The 18,318-nt window shown below is 38.9% G+C and overlaps 1 protein-coding gene across 1 annotated transcript; it reads right to left on the bottom strand.

Annotated features, from left to right (window-relative positions):
* Window positions 1–1,628: 1,628 nt before the first annotated feature.
* Window positions 1,629–17,365, bottom strand: LOC308383503 (uncharacterized protein). The gene is made up of 3 exons (XM_080861516.1): window positions 17,178–17,365; window positions 14,549–14,813; window positions 1,629–6,001 (listed from the first exon to the last, which is right to left on the bottom strand). Exons 2-3 carry the CDS (start codon window positions 14,796–14,798, stop codon window positions 4,068–4,070), a joined length of 2,184 nt encoding a protein of 727 aa, XP_080717642.1. The 5' UTR covers window positions 14,799–14,813; window positions 17,178–17,365; the 3' UTR covers window positions 1,629–4,067.
* Window positions 17,366–18,318: the final 953 nt, after the last annotated feature.

Here is an 18,318-nt window from a genome sequence, read left to right as displayed (position 1 = left end):
TTTATTTTTTCTTTAAAGTTGTAAGAATATGTGGTCCTAGTTTTTTGTTATGTAAATTTGCAATTAATTTTATTTTTGGAAAAGTTTTTGGAAAGTGATTGGTTTATTAGCTTACGGACCCTCCCATCAATCAAGGGATTAAGAGCACCCTGGAGGGGTGTGGTACAGATGTTTTTTGTTTGCCAAATTTCAGATGGGACAACGGGAGGGTTTAAAAACTGATTTTTTTTTACCACTTTTTGAAGTTGTTAAAGCAAATTAAGTTGACTTTCATTTCATTTTAAATTGCAAGAAGTTATTTGGGGGGGTTTTTTGTTTGTAATTTTCCACGAAATAAACACCATATAATTTTAAACAATGAAGTAAGAAATGTGTTCTAAAACAAACCTCCCGTTGCCACCCATGGCCTTTTCTTGGACTTTTTTGGTGTTTGGAACATAAAAAGGCCGTCACAAGAGATTTATTAACATGAGGTGAATGAGGAGTAGAGGACAGGGATTCATGAAGAGGAGCAATGGGCTGATAGGATGTGAAGGGATGGAGAGTGGGCAGGCAGGTGAGGTCCTTCTAAAAGTTGAGTTTATTTGGTAGAGATGTTTTCAAGGGAGCTTCATCCAGAGAAATGCTAACAGGATACTGACACACGGAGGAGGCTCAGAGTCAAAGAGCAAGGATGAATAAACAGCACAATAACAATGTCTGGCAGCTTTTGGAAACAGAATATGTTCACCAACAGTGCTGGTTTAGTTACTTGAGAAAAGTAATTTGTTACTCAGTTACTTAGTTACTTCTTGAAAACACGATACAAAACCCGAATAGGTAATAAATCAATAGACCTTTGCAAAAACTTAGTGATGTCCAATTCTACTTTTTCTGTATAATCTATCATATAAAATGTAATCAAATGAAAAAGTCTCTTTTTAAAACTTGTTTTGTTAGTTTTAATCTTTTAACTTTATGCATTAAGCAAAAATTAAATTATATGCAACAATCTTTGTCTTGTAGAAATTTGGTTTTTGACCTTTTTTCTGCATATTCCAGCATATAAAATATTTTTTTTTGTATGTTTACACTCACTCTTTCAAATACATGCAATTAAAACACAGCAGAAAATAAATAAAACCAAAGACTCAGTGGCACTGAGTCCTGTCGCTCTTAATTCGGTTGTCACCAGTTTAGCAGGAGTGGGGTTGGTGGAGGTTTGCCCGGTGCTGCAGCGGTCATGTCAGTGGGGGGATCCAGGGGTTTCTCTGTGGATTTCACATTCCCGTGGCATCGTGCTCGGTGCTTGCTCAGAATTTAAGGGGGGTTTTTTTGATGTAAAAAGAAGTTTACTTCCAGAAATATGAAAGGTACGATAAGAATAATAAATACGACAAACAAGCAACAATAATGATGAGATGATGAGATAGCCTTTATTTGTCAGTTGCAGGTCTTTTGCCCACAACCGCCTAACAATAAAATAATAACAATAAAATATAAGTTAAAGTGTCAGTTATCCACTGATTCAAAGGGATAAGTGAAGACTTCGTTTTAGGAATTTCCACCAGTCAAGAAATCCTCCCCATCCCCCATCCCCCATCCCCCCACCCCGACCTTACATACACAACACAGACATCACATGGGGAGACAGGTCGGAGACCGGTAGTATTATGGAAAAACACTGAAATGTACAATACAATGGGCAAGTCGAGGAGGGGACTTGGGTGCTCCTATGGGAGGACAGCATGAGAACAGAAAAAAAAACCTCCTCTGCACAAAGAGCACATAAATGTCCAGATCACAACATCATGAAGCATGTGAAAAGCAACAGGGGTGGGTAAGGGGTGAGAAGCCGATGCAGACACAGCCATGCTGCCCTGCAGCTATTCATCCAGCGCTGGGCCCAGACCCACCGTCCGACTCGGCCTTGGAGATAAGCGTACGAGGGCGTTTGGAACGAAGAGTCTAAACACAGTTTGTTATCAGGGGACAAATTGTTTGTTATGTTCAGCTCCAGCCTTGAGACCGCAGCAGGCGCCGATATGGTAGCCGCATGAAATAATGGTGGTGTTCTTTCTTTAGTGCAAACCACTGCATGACAATTTTACAGTCTGTCTAATGTCCATCACTGGTTCCTCACCATTCCCAATGGAGAGCCGTGAGCCTCTCCACGATGTTATCCAGCTACACCGAGATGTTATCCAGTTTGCTCATAGAGCACGAGTGTTCACGACAGCCGTGAGCCTCTCCAAGATGTTGTCAGATGTTGTCAGAGTCTCAGTACTCACAGCAGCCACAAGCTTCTCCAAGATGTCATCCGGGCTGCGTCTAATGAGCCCATTCTGAGAAGCCACGGCTCACTCCATCGTTCCAATCAACATAGCGGGCAGCCTTGTGGGAATTTGAACAGCCGTTTCCGCTTTCTTTATTCTTCGATAAGCCAGGGCCAAGCCAGCGCCTATCAGCAAGAACCCTGTTATCATGGTTCCAAAAAGGTCTTCAATGTCCTTGGTCGACAGTCCCACCAGGCACACAACCCTCCAGTCCTTCCACCCATCCATCATGTATCCGGCAGAGAACGTCCCTCCAGGACACACGGTCTCTTCCAAACCCAGGCTTCTCGTTGTGAAGAGGGTGTCAATTGCATTCAGGGGCCAGTTGATCAAATCCATAATTCCTCTTTTAGGTTTTAGAGAACAGACTGTGAGACTCTTCCAGGGTAGAGAGAGAAAAGTAGACAAGACTAGACAGAGACATGAGAAAGCCAAGCAGGAAAGATAAAGGAAGGGAGAAAGTGCGACCGCCTTCATCAAGAGCCAGAGAAGTTACTTGTCATGTGTTGTTTGTCATGTGTTTCTATGGTGTAATAACAGCCATGTGCTTTTTTGTGCTGAGGTGATTTTTTCTGCTCTCAAACTGTTCTCCCATTAGGAGCTCAGTCTGGGTGGAGTTTTTTCTCCTCTCACCTCATGTTTGTTTAATTTTGTTGTTCTTTCCTATCAGCCTACCTCTCTAACCGGCTTCCCTAATGTGATGTATGTCTAAAGCATGTTTGGTCAGAAGGTTCCTTGTAAGTGCGAATGCGCCAACTAGCATGCTGCCTGCTGTAAACCATAATTTCCTTCGGGATTAATAAAGTATATCTGATTCTGTTAGTGGGGATAGGTTGATTGATTAATCTAAATTGCCCATAGGTGTGAATCTGTGAGTGAATGTGAGTGCGAATGGTTGCTGTGTCTCTATGTGTTAGCCCTGTGACAGACTGGCAATCTGTCCAGGGTGTACCCCGCCTCTCACCCTATAACAGCTGGGATAGGCTCCAGCGCCCCCCGCAACCCTGGAAAGGAAAGGCGGAAGGAAATGGATGGATGATTCTGATTCTGAAGAAATAAATAACCACAAAAACCTTTAAATATCTCTTTATTTACCATTTAAGAACACATAACCCATACTCATTTACAACAGAACTAAACAATAAATAACAATATAGGCATAACATTTCCCCTGAAGTTCAGCATGGCAAAACAAAGTGATTTCAAGTCCACCATGACATAATTATTGGTTTTTAATAATAAAATAATAATTATTACAATTGTAATATTGTAAACAACAGACATTTACAATTGATGTCACATGTACAACACTAGAACAACTGGAAAATATGAGTTCAGATAAATACAGGGATTTAAATAACTCAGAGATTCATCAATATATCATGGAAATGAGGTAATAATTTAAATAAACAATTCTCAAAGCTCTTGGATAACAGTTTAGCTCACAAGTTGAATAGATTAGTATATGCTGTAATATTGCATGCTGTAACTCATGTTTGATTCCTACCTGATTCCCTTTGCTGCGCCTATTTTTCTATTCACTTGTCATGCTCTCCCTATTGTCTTCACTATGCTATCTGATAAACATGAAAGTGCCCCAAAGAATTCTGTCTTTAAGTGTTCTTGACAGAAACTATACCATAGATAAGAATGGGGTCTTTTCCCTCAGGTCTTGCAGTGATTTCACTTCTCACCTGTGTGAGAAACAAACGCGTGACAGTAGCTCTCCCACATTTTGTAAGAGTGAAACTTTCAACCAGTATGAATTCTCATGTGTCTTTTCAACTGTGTCGTGTAACGAAATCTTTTCTCACAGCCGTTACAAGAATATGGTTTCTCCCCTGTATGAATTCTCATATGAGTTTTCAAATTCACCATTTGACTGAATCCTTTCCCACAGGTGCCACAATAATGTGGCTTCTCACCTGTATGGAATCTAGTGTGAGATTTTAATGCTGATAAGTTACTAAATCCTTTCCCACACGTGGTGCAAGAATGTGGTTTCTCTCCTGTGTGACTTTGCATGTGACGTTCCAATGTTGATTTCTGACTAAATCTTTTGCCACAGGCACTGCACGAATAGGGCTTCTCACCTGTGTGAGTTCTCATGTGAGTTCTCAAGTTCGTCATATGTCTGAATCTTTTACCACATGTGCTACAAGAATGTGGCTTCTCACCTGTGTGAATTTGCATATGACGTTCCAATGTTGATTTCTGACTAAATCTTTTGCCGCAGGTACTACAAGAATAGGGCTTCTCACCTGTGTGAGTTCTCATGTGAGTTTTCAAGTTCATCATATGACTGAATCTTTTCCCACAAGTATCACAAGAATGTGGCTTCTCACCTGTGTGGAATCTAGTGTGAGATTTTAATGCTGAGAAGTCACTAAAATCTTTCCCACAAGTGCTACAGGAATAGGGCTTCTCACCTGTGTGAGTTCTCATGTGAGTTTTCAAGTTCATTCTATAACTGAATTGTTTTCCACAGGTGTTACAAGAATATGGTTTCTCCCCTGTGTGAATTCTCATATGAGTTTTCAAATTTACCATGTGACTGAATCCTTTCCCACAGGTGCCACAAGAATGTGGCTTCTCACCTGTGTGAAATCTAGTGTGAGATTTTAATGCTGATAAGTTACAAAATCTTTTCCCACAAATGGTACAAGAATGTGGCTTCTCACCTGTGTGAATTCGCATGTGACGTTCCAATGTTGATTTATGACTGAATCTTTTGCCACAGGTACTACAAGAATAGGGTTTCTCACCTGTGTGAGTTCTCATGTGAGTTTTCAAGTTCATCATATGTCTGAATCCTTTCCCACAAGTATCACAAGAATGCGGCTTCTCACCTGTGTGGAATCTCATGTGAGTTTTGAATGCTGAGAAGTTACTAAAATCTTTCCCACAAGTGCTACAGGAATAGGGCTTCTCACCTGTGTGAGTTCTCATGTGAGTTTTCAAGTTTATCATGTGACTGAATTGCTTTCCACAAGCGCCACAGGAATAGGGCTTCTCACCTGTGTGACATCTAATGTGAGTTTTCAAGTTTATCGTTTGCCGGAATCTTTTTCCACAGATGCTACAAAAATATGGCCTTTCACCTGTGTGAATTTTCATGTGTCTCTTCAAACTTGACAACTCACTAAATCTTTTATCACAGGTGGTACAAGAATAAGGTTTCTCACCTGTGTGCACTTTCAAATGTCTAGTGAGGCTGTATTTATCGCGAAAGGTTTTACCACAAGTGTTGCATTTTACACAATTTTTATTTTTAATAGATTTACACTGACTCTCTGATACTGGAGAGATGTGTATTATATTACTGTGACTATCGTTTCCGTTATGTCTCATTTTCTTCAGCTCCCAATTTCTAGCCGATCCCAGGTCCACATGGTGACCTTCTTTCCAATCACGCATGTTTGGTTCATAAGAGTTAAGAGAAAGAAGCTGGTTCCTGTTTGGTTCTAGTTTATTGAGGTCACTATGCTCATAAAAAGGAATCACCATAAACGTATCAGTTTCCTGCTTCAGTAGAAACTGTTCTGCCTCCTGACTGTTGCGCTGTTCCTCTTTAATCTGTGGAGGATCTGGGTGCTCCTGGTCCAGGCTGAAGTTATTCTCCTGGTTACAGATCTGTTGGTCTGTCAGAAACTCCTCCTTGTTATGCTCAACTTGGTGAATCAGATCTGATGGGACAAATGGGAAAAATGTGTTTATGAAAGAAAAGTGTAATTCCAAAATTTGAACAATTAATTTTTGCACTGATATAAATGACTGGAGTTCTGACACTCTTATTAGAAAAGCTCAATATTTGTTAAATGGCAGAGTTTTTAAACATCCAGAGTTTTTCATTTAACATTTTACAGAATTTTCAGTTATTTTTAAGTACATATGTTTAAATACAAACATCAATTAAATTACAAAACAGAAACTGAATTAACACACCTAATGTAAAATAAAATGAAAAATCTAAAATTGTCAGTAACCATAAATTTTTATTTTTACCTTCCTAACTTTAACATAATTTTAATATACCGTCTTTTGTTCGAGTTTAACAGTATAAATATGATCCTAAAATTTAATGCAAGCAGTGTATAACATCACTTAGAATTAGAATTGTTTTATAATGTAAAACATATTATTACTGTGTGTTGTGTATTTTCTAGCAGTTCTTTCATGGGTGGGTGGGGGGCAATGTTCCCTCTAATTTTTCATGTGTCTGAGCAAACACACAAACTCCCTGAGTGGTCCCTTGGACCACTGTGAGCGACATTAGATGTGTGCACTGTGGTCACGCCAACATCGAACCCATCCAAGTTTCATGGTTTATTAAATTACAGCATTTACATTTATGTTAGACTACTTTTAATTAACTGCTTTAGCTCACTTACAATGAAAATTAAAAAAATCTTGTTCATGACCTGTGTAGTATGCAGTGTAGGGACTAACACATTATTAAGTAACGTGTTACAGTAACTACGTTATTATTGTGGTAACGAGCACGGTAACTAGTTATTATGCCAAAATCAGGAACGTGTTAATCGTTACTGGGATTTAGATAGGATCGTTATTCGTTACTTCTTGCGGTGGCTATCGCAGAGCTTCCACTGATTCAGTAACATTAGCAAGTGGTGGAGGCCAGCAGGTGGATGAGGGAAGGGGGAGGCAGGAGGAGCAAAGACCCGAGGCGGCCGCCGGTCCAAGTGTCAGGTGAACTGAACTTCAGGTAAGAAGTTATGACCTGAAGTCTATCTGGGTCAGATATAAACCAAGTTAAGGTATAGTTTATTTTTGTTATGCGGACTTTTTCGTACTGGGTACTAGCTAGCATGATGGAGTTTCTATACAGCTGGATGGTGCTATGTTACTGATGTTGAACTTTATTTTGTTCATAGGGTTAGTTATTAGAGTTGCCAACCATCCCCTAAAAACACGGAATCGTCTCCGATAAAATATTACGCGTTTCGTATTGAGGTGAAAAGGAACGCAGCTTGTCCAGTACTTCAGCTACAATGAAAAAGACACAAAGCTGGAGTTTTTCTGTGTCTTTGCTGCACAGCTGCCTCTTCTTCTCTCATTCTCTCTCCCTCTCCTGTTTCTACTTCAATCATTAAACTGATCAATGATCAGCTTATCGGCTTTTCTCTCTTGGTTGTTTATCGCCCACTTTGCGCCAGAAAGAGGAAACAAGCGGATGTCGCGTTAAACAACAGCAGCACGTTTAAGCTTGATCAGCTGTTGTTAGAATTTATTTAATATTAATTTCTAGTATCAGCTGATGTTTGCTGGAGCCACAGCCGTAAAAGCTGCTGGTCATGATGTCGGTTTGGTTATCTGGTGAGCAGTTTTGGTCAAGTTACTTGAAAAAAGTAATCAGTAACTAATTACTGATTACTCCCCCCAAAAAGTAATCCCATTACTTTACTGATTACTTATTTTCAAAAGTAATTAATTACTTAGTTACTTAGTTACTTTTTTAAAACACGATTTACAACCTGAAGAGGTGATAAAGCGATAGATCTTTCAGCCCAATTCTACTTTTTCTGCATAATCCATCATACAAAATGTAATCAAATGGAAAAGTCTTTTTTTAAACTTGTTTTATCAGTTTTAATCTTTTAACTTTATGCATCAAGCAAAAATTTAATTATATGCGACATTCTCTGACTTGAATAAATTAGTTTAACATTTAAACCTATTTTCTGCACATTCCAGAACATAAAATAAAATATTTTTTGTGTTTACACTCACTCTTTCAAATAGATGCAAGTAAAACACAGCAGTAAATAAATAAAGTCAAAGACTCAGCGGTCCTGTTGCTCTATTTTTACCTGTAAAGCAGGACTGGGGGTAGGCGGAGGTTTACCCTGGTGCAGGTGTGCTGCGGTCAGTTGAAGAGTCCGCGAGTTTCTCTGTGAGTTTCCCATTACGTCATAGCGCACTCGGTGCTTGCTTGGAAGTTTAGGGGGTTTTTTCGCTGTAAAAAGAAGTTTTCTTCCCACGCACGATGGACGCTAATGTTTTTGTCACTTTTTACGGAATCAAACTCAAAATAAGGTCAGTACTTCCACGCTTTAAACGCTGCACGCTCATACTCTCTCCCACAATCGATATGTGATCCATTGTTGATCTGCACACAGCTGTTGTCACTAACGGCGCACTTGCTTACGTCACTGTCATGAGACATTCTCGCAAAAAATCATGGTTTTAGTAACGCAGTAACGCAGCGTTCCTACGGGAAAGTAACGGTAATCTAATTACCGATTTTGCAATAGTAATCCCTTACTTTACTCGTTACTTGAAAAAGGTAATCAGATTACTGCCCATCTCTGCTGGTGAGAGGGAAACATGAAGATGAAACCAGGAGATGTCCTTACTGAATCATCAGAGCTGAACAGGTGATGGAGAAACAGGTTTACCTTTTAGGTGACATGAATGAGTTGAAGGGAAGTTATGAACTGTTTCTGAGAGACAAATAACACCAGGATCATTTTTTTACGTAGCTGACAGCTGGTAACTGTGCAGGGGCGAGTCTAGCAAAGTTTTGCCAGGGGGGCCAAGTAGGGCATTAACAGGGAGAGGGGGGCACAAAATAGTACTTTTCTTTCTTATTCTCATTTAAAATATCTAGCTTTTAAAAAAATAATTATCTGAATCTTGCAACAAACGATTGATAGATTGATGCATATATACCATCAAGACAGTGTACATCACTGTCACAACTAGGGATGGGTATCGTTTAGGTTTTATCCGATACCGGTGCCAAATCGGTACTTTTGAAACGGTGCCGGTTCTCAAACGGTGCTCAAACCGGTGCTTAAAGAATGGAGAACACAAAATTGGTCCAAAAACCTCTCATGTTCAGCTGGTTTTTGTAAAAAGATAACAATGTTAGCCTTTTCTGCAGCTATGGGGCATATATGGTATCACTCTTGGCTGGAAGCAGTGCTTAAACAATGGAAAAAACAAACTTTATCCAAAAACCTCTCATGTTTAGCCGTTTCCCTCTTTTTCTTTGGTCATTTTAGCCTTTTTGGCCAGGGTGAAGGGAGTATCTGCCATCAAACAAGAAGACAGCCGCATGTAGCTATGATGATGTTTGCTAGTTCACCTTACATGCATTAATGTAATAACGTGGTTAGCCTACTCAACGTAAATTACACACGAACAACATTAAGCTACTCAAGCAGAGAAAAACGGCTGCTGCTGCATCATCATCCTCATTATTTCTGCTACACTGGCAGGGCTAGGGGCCAGGACTCTCCTCTTCGTGTTTTTGGGGATGTTGCTAACCCCAGGTCTGATAACAGGCACCACACCCGCAGTAGATGCGCTCGGTGTGAGGTCTCGCAGCAAGCTATCAAATACGGTGCATTTCTCGGCTTTTAAAAAAAACGCTATGCATCGCCAGGTGTTTCATCGGATTTGAGGTGTTACCTCCTTTGACAGTATCACAGTATCAGCTTAAAGCACTTGTTGCAGGCTGCTGAGTTTGCATATTTTGCTGTGAAGTACAGCCAGACTTTTGCCTTGGGCATTTTTAATCTGTAGCTCTGCATAAAAGAACGTAGGTACCTGGACCCGCCTACTATCCTCGGAAACGTAAAATGATTGGCTAGAAGTGTATCACAGCTCAGGAAAAAAAAGCACCGAAATAAAGCACCGAAATGTGCGCTGCTTTTCGGTCTGGTTACTACCGTTTATGATGGCACCGGACACCGGTACCCATCCCTAGTCACAACAGTGTTTGTTTTCATTCAACGGCTTTATGATTTTTCCTATAATGGTGGGCCAGTCTCTAGTCAAAATGCCCGGGACGATTTTTTGTCCCAGTCCAGCTCTGTATGCAGCTCATCTGCAGTCTGGTGTTACCTACATCTTCCTATTTGGAAGGCAGAATTTCCGAGTTCTGAGTACAATCGAAAGCACCACGACTGCAGTTTTCGTGTTGGATGTAAAAAGCGCACGTGACGTTGTGACGTAGGCTAGAATCATGGCGGCGGTCAACGACGGTCCAGGCGTGGGATTTCTCTCATGGAAATATGCACATTATCTTTTCCTTTCTATTGGTAGGTGGCACAATGCACTTGTAATGCACAAGTAAGCAAGCTAGAAGACTGGCAATCTTGCTGGGTATCCAGTTACGGAAGCAACACACTAACAAGAGAATTCTGAGTAAAACCAAAGTTACTTTCCCTAGTAACTAGTTACTTTGAAAGTAACTGAGTTACTTTTGATAGCAGTAACTAGTAATGTAACTAAGTTACTAATTTAAAGTAACTTACCCAACACTGGTAGTATGTTAACACTATTGGAAGTAAAAATAACTGAACTCCAATTTTGAAAACAAAAATTTCTTCTTCTTTTTTTTTATTTTTTTATTTATAAAGCTCTGACTTGTATTATGAGTATGAGTCTGTGGTCTGGGAGAGAGTCCTGTAACTGTAAATGTTGGGCAATTAATTGTGTGGATGCTTTAAGCATCCACACTATTGAGTTCCTCTTGATACTTCCGTACACTTTTTGGCACTTAACTACTTCCACAATTTTCAGCCGATTTTCACCGTTCAAATTTTAAAATATTCTGCTATTTCTGCTAATGTGTGCTATGTCTTTTTGTATTTTTCACTATTATACTTTTTAAAATATTAAGCTTAATTTGTCCCATTGAAATGAATGGGAAACTTCTGCAATTCTGCTAAAATTTTCTTGTTTTTGAAACTTAACTACTTCCTCATATTTTCACGTAGAACAACCATTCAAACTTTAAAATGTTCTCAAATTATTGGGCTATTCAGGTATAAATCAGCTTTTTCAAATCTTTTACCGTTTTACTTTTATGCCTCTTAAAGTTTTCACTTGCAAAATTGTGATTTTTCACAAAATACATGCATTGTTATGGTTGCTATGCACTTGGCTTCCAGTGTGCCACTGAAGGTTTTGCAGTCTTCTCTTCATGTCCGAACAACTTCTTGCTACTTGCTCAATTTTCACTCAACTTCCACAAATTATACATCAAAACGTAGGTATTTTTGCTGGCTTTCCGAAAATGTCACTATCATTGTTGTGGGATTTATAGAATTTTGGCAAATCTCCTCAGACCAACACAAAGTCGCAAAACTCTCCATAGAAAGTCAATGGAGAGTTTGTTCAAAATCACCGCTTGATTTCTGTAATGAGAGGCATATTCGAATCGTCATATCTCCTTAATGAAGCAAAGTTAAGACATAAGGCTTGTCCCAGTATATCTTCAGACACTCCTGACGCTCACAATTCAAGAATTATTTTCTCACCTATTACCGTTCTGAAATGAGTTAGACTTGTTTGACGGTAGGAAATTCGTCCTTCGCTCAGATTTCTTCAGATTTCAAACTCTGGAAATGAACCACATTTCTCTCGTCATATCTTTTTAATGGATTTCCACAGAGACCTGAAAATTTCCATGATTGTTCACCAAAGCCTGCTGTCTCTTACGGTGAAAGAATGATATTGATACTCCAAATAGATTTAGAGTTAGAAAGCGTTGTTTGAGGGCAAGTCAAGGCAGTTTTTGCTTTGCTCTACTCAGTTATGGTGCATTAGAAGTCAAATATCTTTAATAATTCATATTTTAATGATAAATTGTCAACACTTTAAGATTCCCCCATCTCTTCTGAACAAAACGGTGTAAGAATGACTGTTCTAGCCCCTACGGTTAGGAAATTATGGTCATTTGTTTGAGGGGAGTTGTCATTATGAGAAATAGACTGCAAAAATCCTGTGTCTCTCTGTGCTGCGTGCACCTGTTTTGGCGGGAAAAAGTGCACAGGCTCTCTGATTGGTGGATTCAAATTCAGCAGCTCCCAGGCTGCTTGACTGAGCTAGAAACTTACTTCTCTCTCCCTCTGTGTGTGTGTGTGTGTGTGTGTGTGTGTGTGTGTGTGTGTGTGTGTGTGTGTGTGTGTGTGTGTGTGTGTGTGTGTGTGTGACAGAGAGCGAGAGAGAGAGAGAAAGTCTTTTAATGGGATGATCTCATTGTAAGATTCAAATTCAATATATTTAGAGTGGTTGACTGAATTGGATCTTGTGTGTGTGTCTCTGTTATATTTTTTTTTGCCGATTTTTTTCATTTAACAAGCATATTTGAGGGACCCTCAGCATGTTCAGCATTTTTTCAGCTGTCCATTTTGCTTTTCCAATTTTTCTGTATAAGATATTACTATTGTGCTAAATCATACTATTTCTGCTATTTTATAAGATTTGTGCTAAATATAGTATTTCTACCAAATATAGTATTTCTGAATAATTATAGTTTTTCTACCAAATCACAGTATAGTATTTTTGCTTTTTATAGGATTTTTATAGGATATTTATATTGCTTAATATAGTATTTCTGCTTTTTATAGTATTTGTGCTAAAACATAGTATTTCTACTAAATGTAGTATTTATGCTTAATCATACTATTTCTGCTTTTTATAAGATTTGTGCTTAATATAGTATATCTGCTAAATTTTAGTAATTCTGCTTTTTATAGTATTTGTGCTAAAATATAGTATTTCTACTAAATGTAGTATTTATGCTTAATCATACTATTTCCATATATTACTGCCAGGTCCCCAGGCAGCCAATCCTCTGTGAGGCCTGAGACATTCAAATTTACATATCAGGGCCTCCACGGCTTCCCAGCCAGCCAATCATATATGTGGGCTGAGGCATTCAAATTTGCATATTGGGGCCTTCGTGGCTTCTAAACCAACCCGTCATCCATGTCATATATCTCAAAAAATTCATATTTTAATGATAAATTGTCAACACTTGACGATTCCCCCATCTCTTATGAACAAAACTGTGTAAAAATGACCGTTCTTGCCCCTACGGTTAGGAAATTATGGTCATTTGTTTGAGGGGAATCCTCACTATGAGAAATAGACTACAAAAATCCTGTCTCTGTGCTGCGTGTGTGCACCTGTTTTGGCGGGAAAAGTACACAGCCTCTCTGATTGGTGGATTCAAATTTATCAGCTCCCAGGCTGCTTGACTGACCTAGAAACTTGCTTCTCTCCCTGTGTGTGTGTGTGAGAGAGACAGAGGCAGAGAGAGACAGAGAGACAGAGAGAGAGAGAGAGAAAGACCCTCTTTAGGGCAGCATCTCATTGTTTGACTGGCATAGACCCTGTGTGTGTGTCTCTCTCTTTACATTTCTGTATTTATTTATTTGTATTTCTTTTTTTCCCCACAGTTGAACAATAATTAGTTTTGAGACAGCTTAAGCATATTCTGTTTTTTTCTCAGCTTGTCACTTTAGTTTTCCAGTATTTTCACTTAAGTTATAACTATTCTGCTCAATCATAGTATTTGTTCTAAATCATTGTTATTATGCTATATTGTAGTATTTCTGCTAAATCATACTATTTCTACTATATTATATTTTTCTTTCTAAATATAGCATTTCTGCTATATAATTGTATTTCTGCTATCTTATAATATTTGTGCTAAACCAGAGTATTTGTGCTGAATCATAGTATTTCTGCCAAATGATAGTATTTCTGCCAAATTATAGTATTTGTGCTAAAACATAGTATTAATTTAAAATTACAATATTCATAGTTCATGACAGTGTCTCTGGTAAAACACAGTATTTCTGCTATGTTGTACTATTTTTCTAAATCATAGTGTTTCTGTAATGTTTAAGTATTTTTGGCTAAATATATTCTTTCTGTTATCTTATACTATTTCTCCTAAATTCTTGTATTTTTTGAGAAGTTGTCATGTTTCTGGTAAGTTACAATATTTCTGCTAAGTTCTGCTATGCTATTGTATTTCTGCCAAGTATTATGTTTCCTCTAAGATATTGCAGTTCTGCTAAGTTATTACATTTTAGCAAAGTTCCTTTGCTTCTGCAAAGTTTTTACAATTTCTGCAACTTTTCAGCTTTTTCAGCTAGTTTTTGCATACAGCTTCAGCTTTAAAGCATCCACACTGCATTTTCGCAGGAAATGCAAATTTTTCTAGTTATAGTTACTTCTTCAAAAAAGTAACTGAGTTATGCAAACAACAAAGTTTTTGCAGCTGTTTACCTAAAAATGCAGCCAAGACGGTTTTTTAAATAAACATTTAAAACTATTTACAGAACAATCAGGTGTTCCGTGTGTGTGTGTGTGTGTGTGTGTGTGTGTGTGTGTGTGTGTGTGTGTGTGTGTGTGTGTGTGTGTGTGTGTGTGTGTGTGTGTGTAGAGAGAGTGTTTTTACATACCTGTGCTCTCTGGGTTTATTTCCGGTTTCCAGATGGTATCCAGCAGTTTGCGCCGCTCTTCCCCAGTCCAGACAATGATGCCTTCGGCCTCCTGCTTCACTACAAGTTGTTCTCCCTCATGATTAATGCAGAGTTCATCCTGTTCCTCTTTAATCTGTGGAGGCTCTGGGTCCTCCTGGTCCAGACTGGAATTCCTCCCCTGGCTGAAGTCCTGCGAATCATCCAGACCTTCCTCTTCCTCACACTTCATATTGTCTTAGGAAGTCTTGAGGAACAGTGGGACACAAGAAAATTGTTACTAATGTGATAGCAGGAAAATACACTTGTGAGCAAATAGAATCTAGCAGCGCTGTACACTGAGAGCATGTTGCTCACATTTGTTAGTAAAACTGAAAGTGTTTCAGGAACACCGTGTGAGTGCTAAATGGTAAATGGACTGATACTTAAATAACGCTTTTCTACTCTCCTGGAGCACTCAAAAGGCTGACTGCAGGTTTACCAACCTTATAACCAGTACATCTGCACAATGACTGAAACCAGTGAATGAACGGCGAGCAGTGAGGTCAGTTCCTTGATTTAATATGCAGATTGTAATGACCATTGATCAATAACCACTGATCAAAGACTCCTTGAAGAGGTAATTTACATGAAAAGGAAAAGACAATCTCTGAATCGAGGAGGGGGCCTATAGGTAAATCTTTCACCATCTTACAGTGCTGTGAGTGCAGCCATTATTGGTACTCATGGCCATTGATCAATGGTCTTTGATCAAATTTGCATATTAATGAAAAAAGAAATTGACCTCACAGCCCATGTTTCTAAGTAGATCAATCTAAATCCCAATTTTTTAATAAATCTTATGGCAAAGTTACTTCAGTGGGCATTCTGTGTACATGCCCAGGGACCCACAGACAGCTGGGGGGCCCATAAAAGAGGCAAATGAAAAAAACAAAACAAAACCCAGCATACACATATGCATAAACACACACACACACACACACACACACACACACACACACACACATATACATATATGTGGCCACAAATCAATAGACATTGATCACAGACCTCCTTGACTCCCCAAGGAGGAGTACCTGTGAAAAGGGAAAGACAATCTCTCAATTGAGGAGGGGGCCTAATGGTCCATCTTTCACCATCTTACAATGCTGTGAGTGCAGCTCTCTGTAAATTGTATGTGAATGGATCAATGACCATTGATCAATGGTCTTTGAGCAGTGGTCATGACAACTTGCATATTAATGATCGTCTTGATCATTAAACTGACCTCACAGCCCATTGTTCATTCTGTGGGCTCGTTTCAAGTCCTTGTGCAAATGTACTGTTTATAAGGTTGGGGAAACCTGCAGTCAGCTGAGACTGAAGAAGTCACTTGATGAGTGATGAAACATTTCTACCACTGAGAACACTACGTCCAGATGACCACAATCTTTTGGGGATTTTAATACCTGGATGATTTAGTATGCATCAAGACAGTAAAAAGATGCTAAATTGTTATTAACATTTGCAACTGGGAAGATATGTGCTATTTAGCCAACTTCTGGTCTTACGGCGACCCCTAGTGGACATTGTAAAATATTGCTGTGTCTGAGTTGATGATGTGTTCTGATTGTTGCTTAGTTATCTTTGACCCTGCTAATTATAGTATTACCTGTTTCTGTTTCCAGACAACCATGCTTATAGTCACCTATACTGCATCTGCCACAATTATAAGTGCATATCTGGCTGTATCACAGTTGGATTTATCATGGCAAGCCCTGCTGTAACCAGTTCTTCTGTGAAGCTTCATTAAAGACGGTGAACTAAACTCCTGGACTGCTGAAGTCTTTCTGACCGAAGACTTAGGCCAGACTTGTATACCCAGCACTTCCAGTATATATATATTCTACACTGTCACAACCACCACATGGCCTGCTGCACCTCACAGAAACAATAATAAAACATAGTAATATAAATGTATAAACATCTTCTATCCTTATTAAAAAATAATAACAACAATCATTGAAAAACATTTTTATGTTTTTATCATTTTTTCTTCTTATACCAGATGCCTTATAGCTTTATAACTACATTAGCTGTATTCATATGAAACTGTATTCATTTCTACACACTGTTACTTTGCAGGACAGTGCTCTTCTTTTACAGCTATTCTGTGTGAGGGTGGGTTTAAAAAAACGATTTTAATATGAATAATGAGTTATCGATTCATTAAATCCTGATTTAATTTGATCAGTTTTTAAATGTAAAAGTATTTTTTGCCAGAAAAGCCGGAATCTCGACTTAAAGCTCACAAAACAATTTCAACCGTCAGTCGGCTAAAACAGCAAACGATTAAAGGGCAGGTAACCGCAAAAAGACGTAAACACAAAACACAAAACCCGACGGCACGGACACGCCGTCCGGTGAAAACCTGCCAGGTTTGTCACTCTCGGACCAAAATACACAGAACCGGCTTCTGTCTCCTGGATGTTAATACTAAAGGTTTGCTGTTTAAAGATAGAGAAGAAGTCCTTGTTAGTCTGTTAGCCAAAACTGAGCTCTGATCAGTCCTATATGGTGCTATATGTTATTCCTGTGTTCGTTCACTGAGACCATCACCAGTTTTACATACCTGTAATGTGAGACTTTATCTCAGATTTCCAGCTGATATCCAGCAGTCTGTGCTGACTGATCTCCTCATACCGGACGATCCTGTCCTAACCTCTGAGATTTCTTGAGCAGCAGCAGTCACCTCCTCTCAGACACAACGGGACAGAGCAGCGTCGGTTCCTTCTTCTTCTTTTTATTGTTTAATGGCTGTTGGCAAACAGCACAATGGCGCATTACCGCCACCAACTGGTGTGGAGTGTAGACCGGTTATTTAAAAAAAATGAAATCCTCACAAAACCAACGAGTCTGCCTTAAGAATCAAAATAGGGTCTGATAACTTTCACTTCTCGAGTTCGTACGAAACAAATCAATCAAGTCAAGTTTCACTTTTATATCACCAACCTGATCAATTTTTCTTTCACCATCATATGTCTGACATTGCATTACGCATCATTTCCGTTCTTCCTCTTCTCCTTTTAAATTTTCGTCAGATCGGCTGCATTAAAAGCATATTGTTGCCCTCCTCAGGACATCCGTGGAGGTATTCATGAATTTTGGCACAGCTGTGAACAAACTAAGCTGAAGTGCTTTAACCTCCTCTGCATCCTTGTTGATAGAAGTGCAAGGTACAACTGTATCGAAGCGTCATTAATGGGTCAGTGATTTAGTCTGGAGCTGTATCATCTAATATTTCCTTCAGCTTCAGCACAGAGTGTTAACAGAACAAGACTTTTGATGAGAACAAAGAGCAGGGACAGAAACAGCATAGTTTAACACAAACAGTAAAAATCTAATAAAATGGTGACAAAGAGACATTTTTTGGTTCTTGCTTGTCTGCAGCACCTCCAGCATGTTTAAAATGATCTGGTTGTTTTTGCACGCATTTTGGTTAGCATGAAGTTTATGTGGAGCTCAGTGTGTTTGATTTTATATAAACCGATACTTCAGTGTGAACTCCTTTCTTTACAGCTGTCAATAAAACACCAATACTTTTACTGCTGTGATGAAAATGAAACATCTGTGTGAGGCAGGTAAGGCAAAGCATCAGGACTACATTAAGAAAAGCATTATTTTTTAATAATAATAATGGATTGGATTTATATAGCGCTTTACAATTCATTCACTCTCACATTCACACACTGGTGGAGGCAGCTACAGTTGTA

This window comes from Rhamphochromis sp. 'chilingali' (genome assembly GCF_963969265.1).
Source record: "Rhamphochromis sp. 'chilingali' genome assembly, chromosome: 16".
Taxonomy (NCBI): Eukaryota; Metazoa; Chordata; class Actinopteri; order Cichliformes; family Cichlidae; genus Rhamphochromis; species Rhamphochromis sp. 'chilingali'.
Note: the sequence above shows the minus strand (reverse complement) of the source record. Positions and strands in the feature narration are given on the sequence as shown.

Bases quoted from the DNA above. Each gene is read 5' to 3' on its own strand.
- LOC308383503 (XM_080861516.1), bottom strand. From the start codon at position 14,798: ATGAAGTGTGAGGAAGAGGAAGGTCTGGATGATTCGCAGGACTTCAGC. The intron at 6,002-14,548 runs GTATGTAAAAAC...TTGTCCCATCAG, and splicing joins AATAAACCCAGAGAGCACAG to ATCTGATTCACCAAGTTGAG.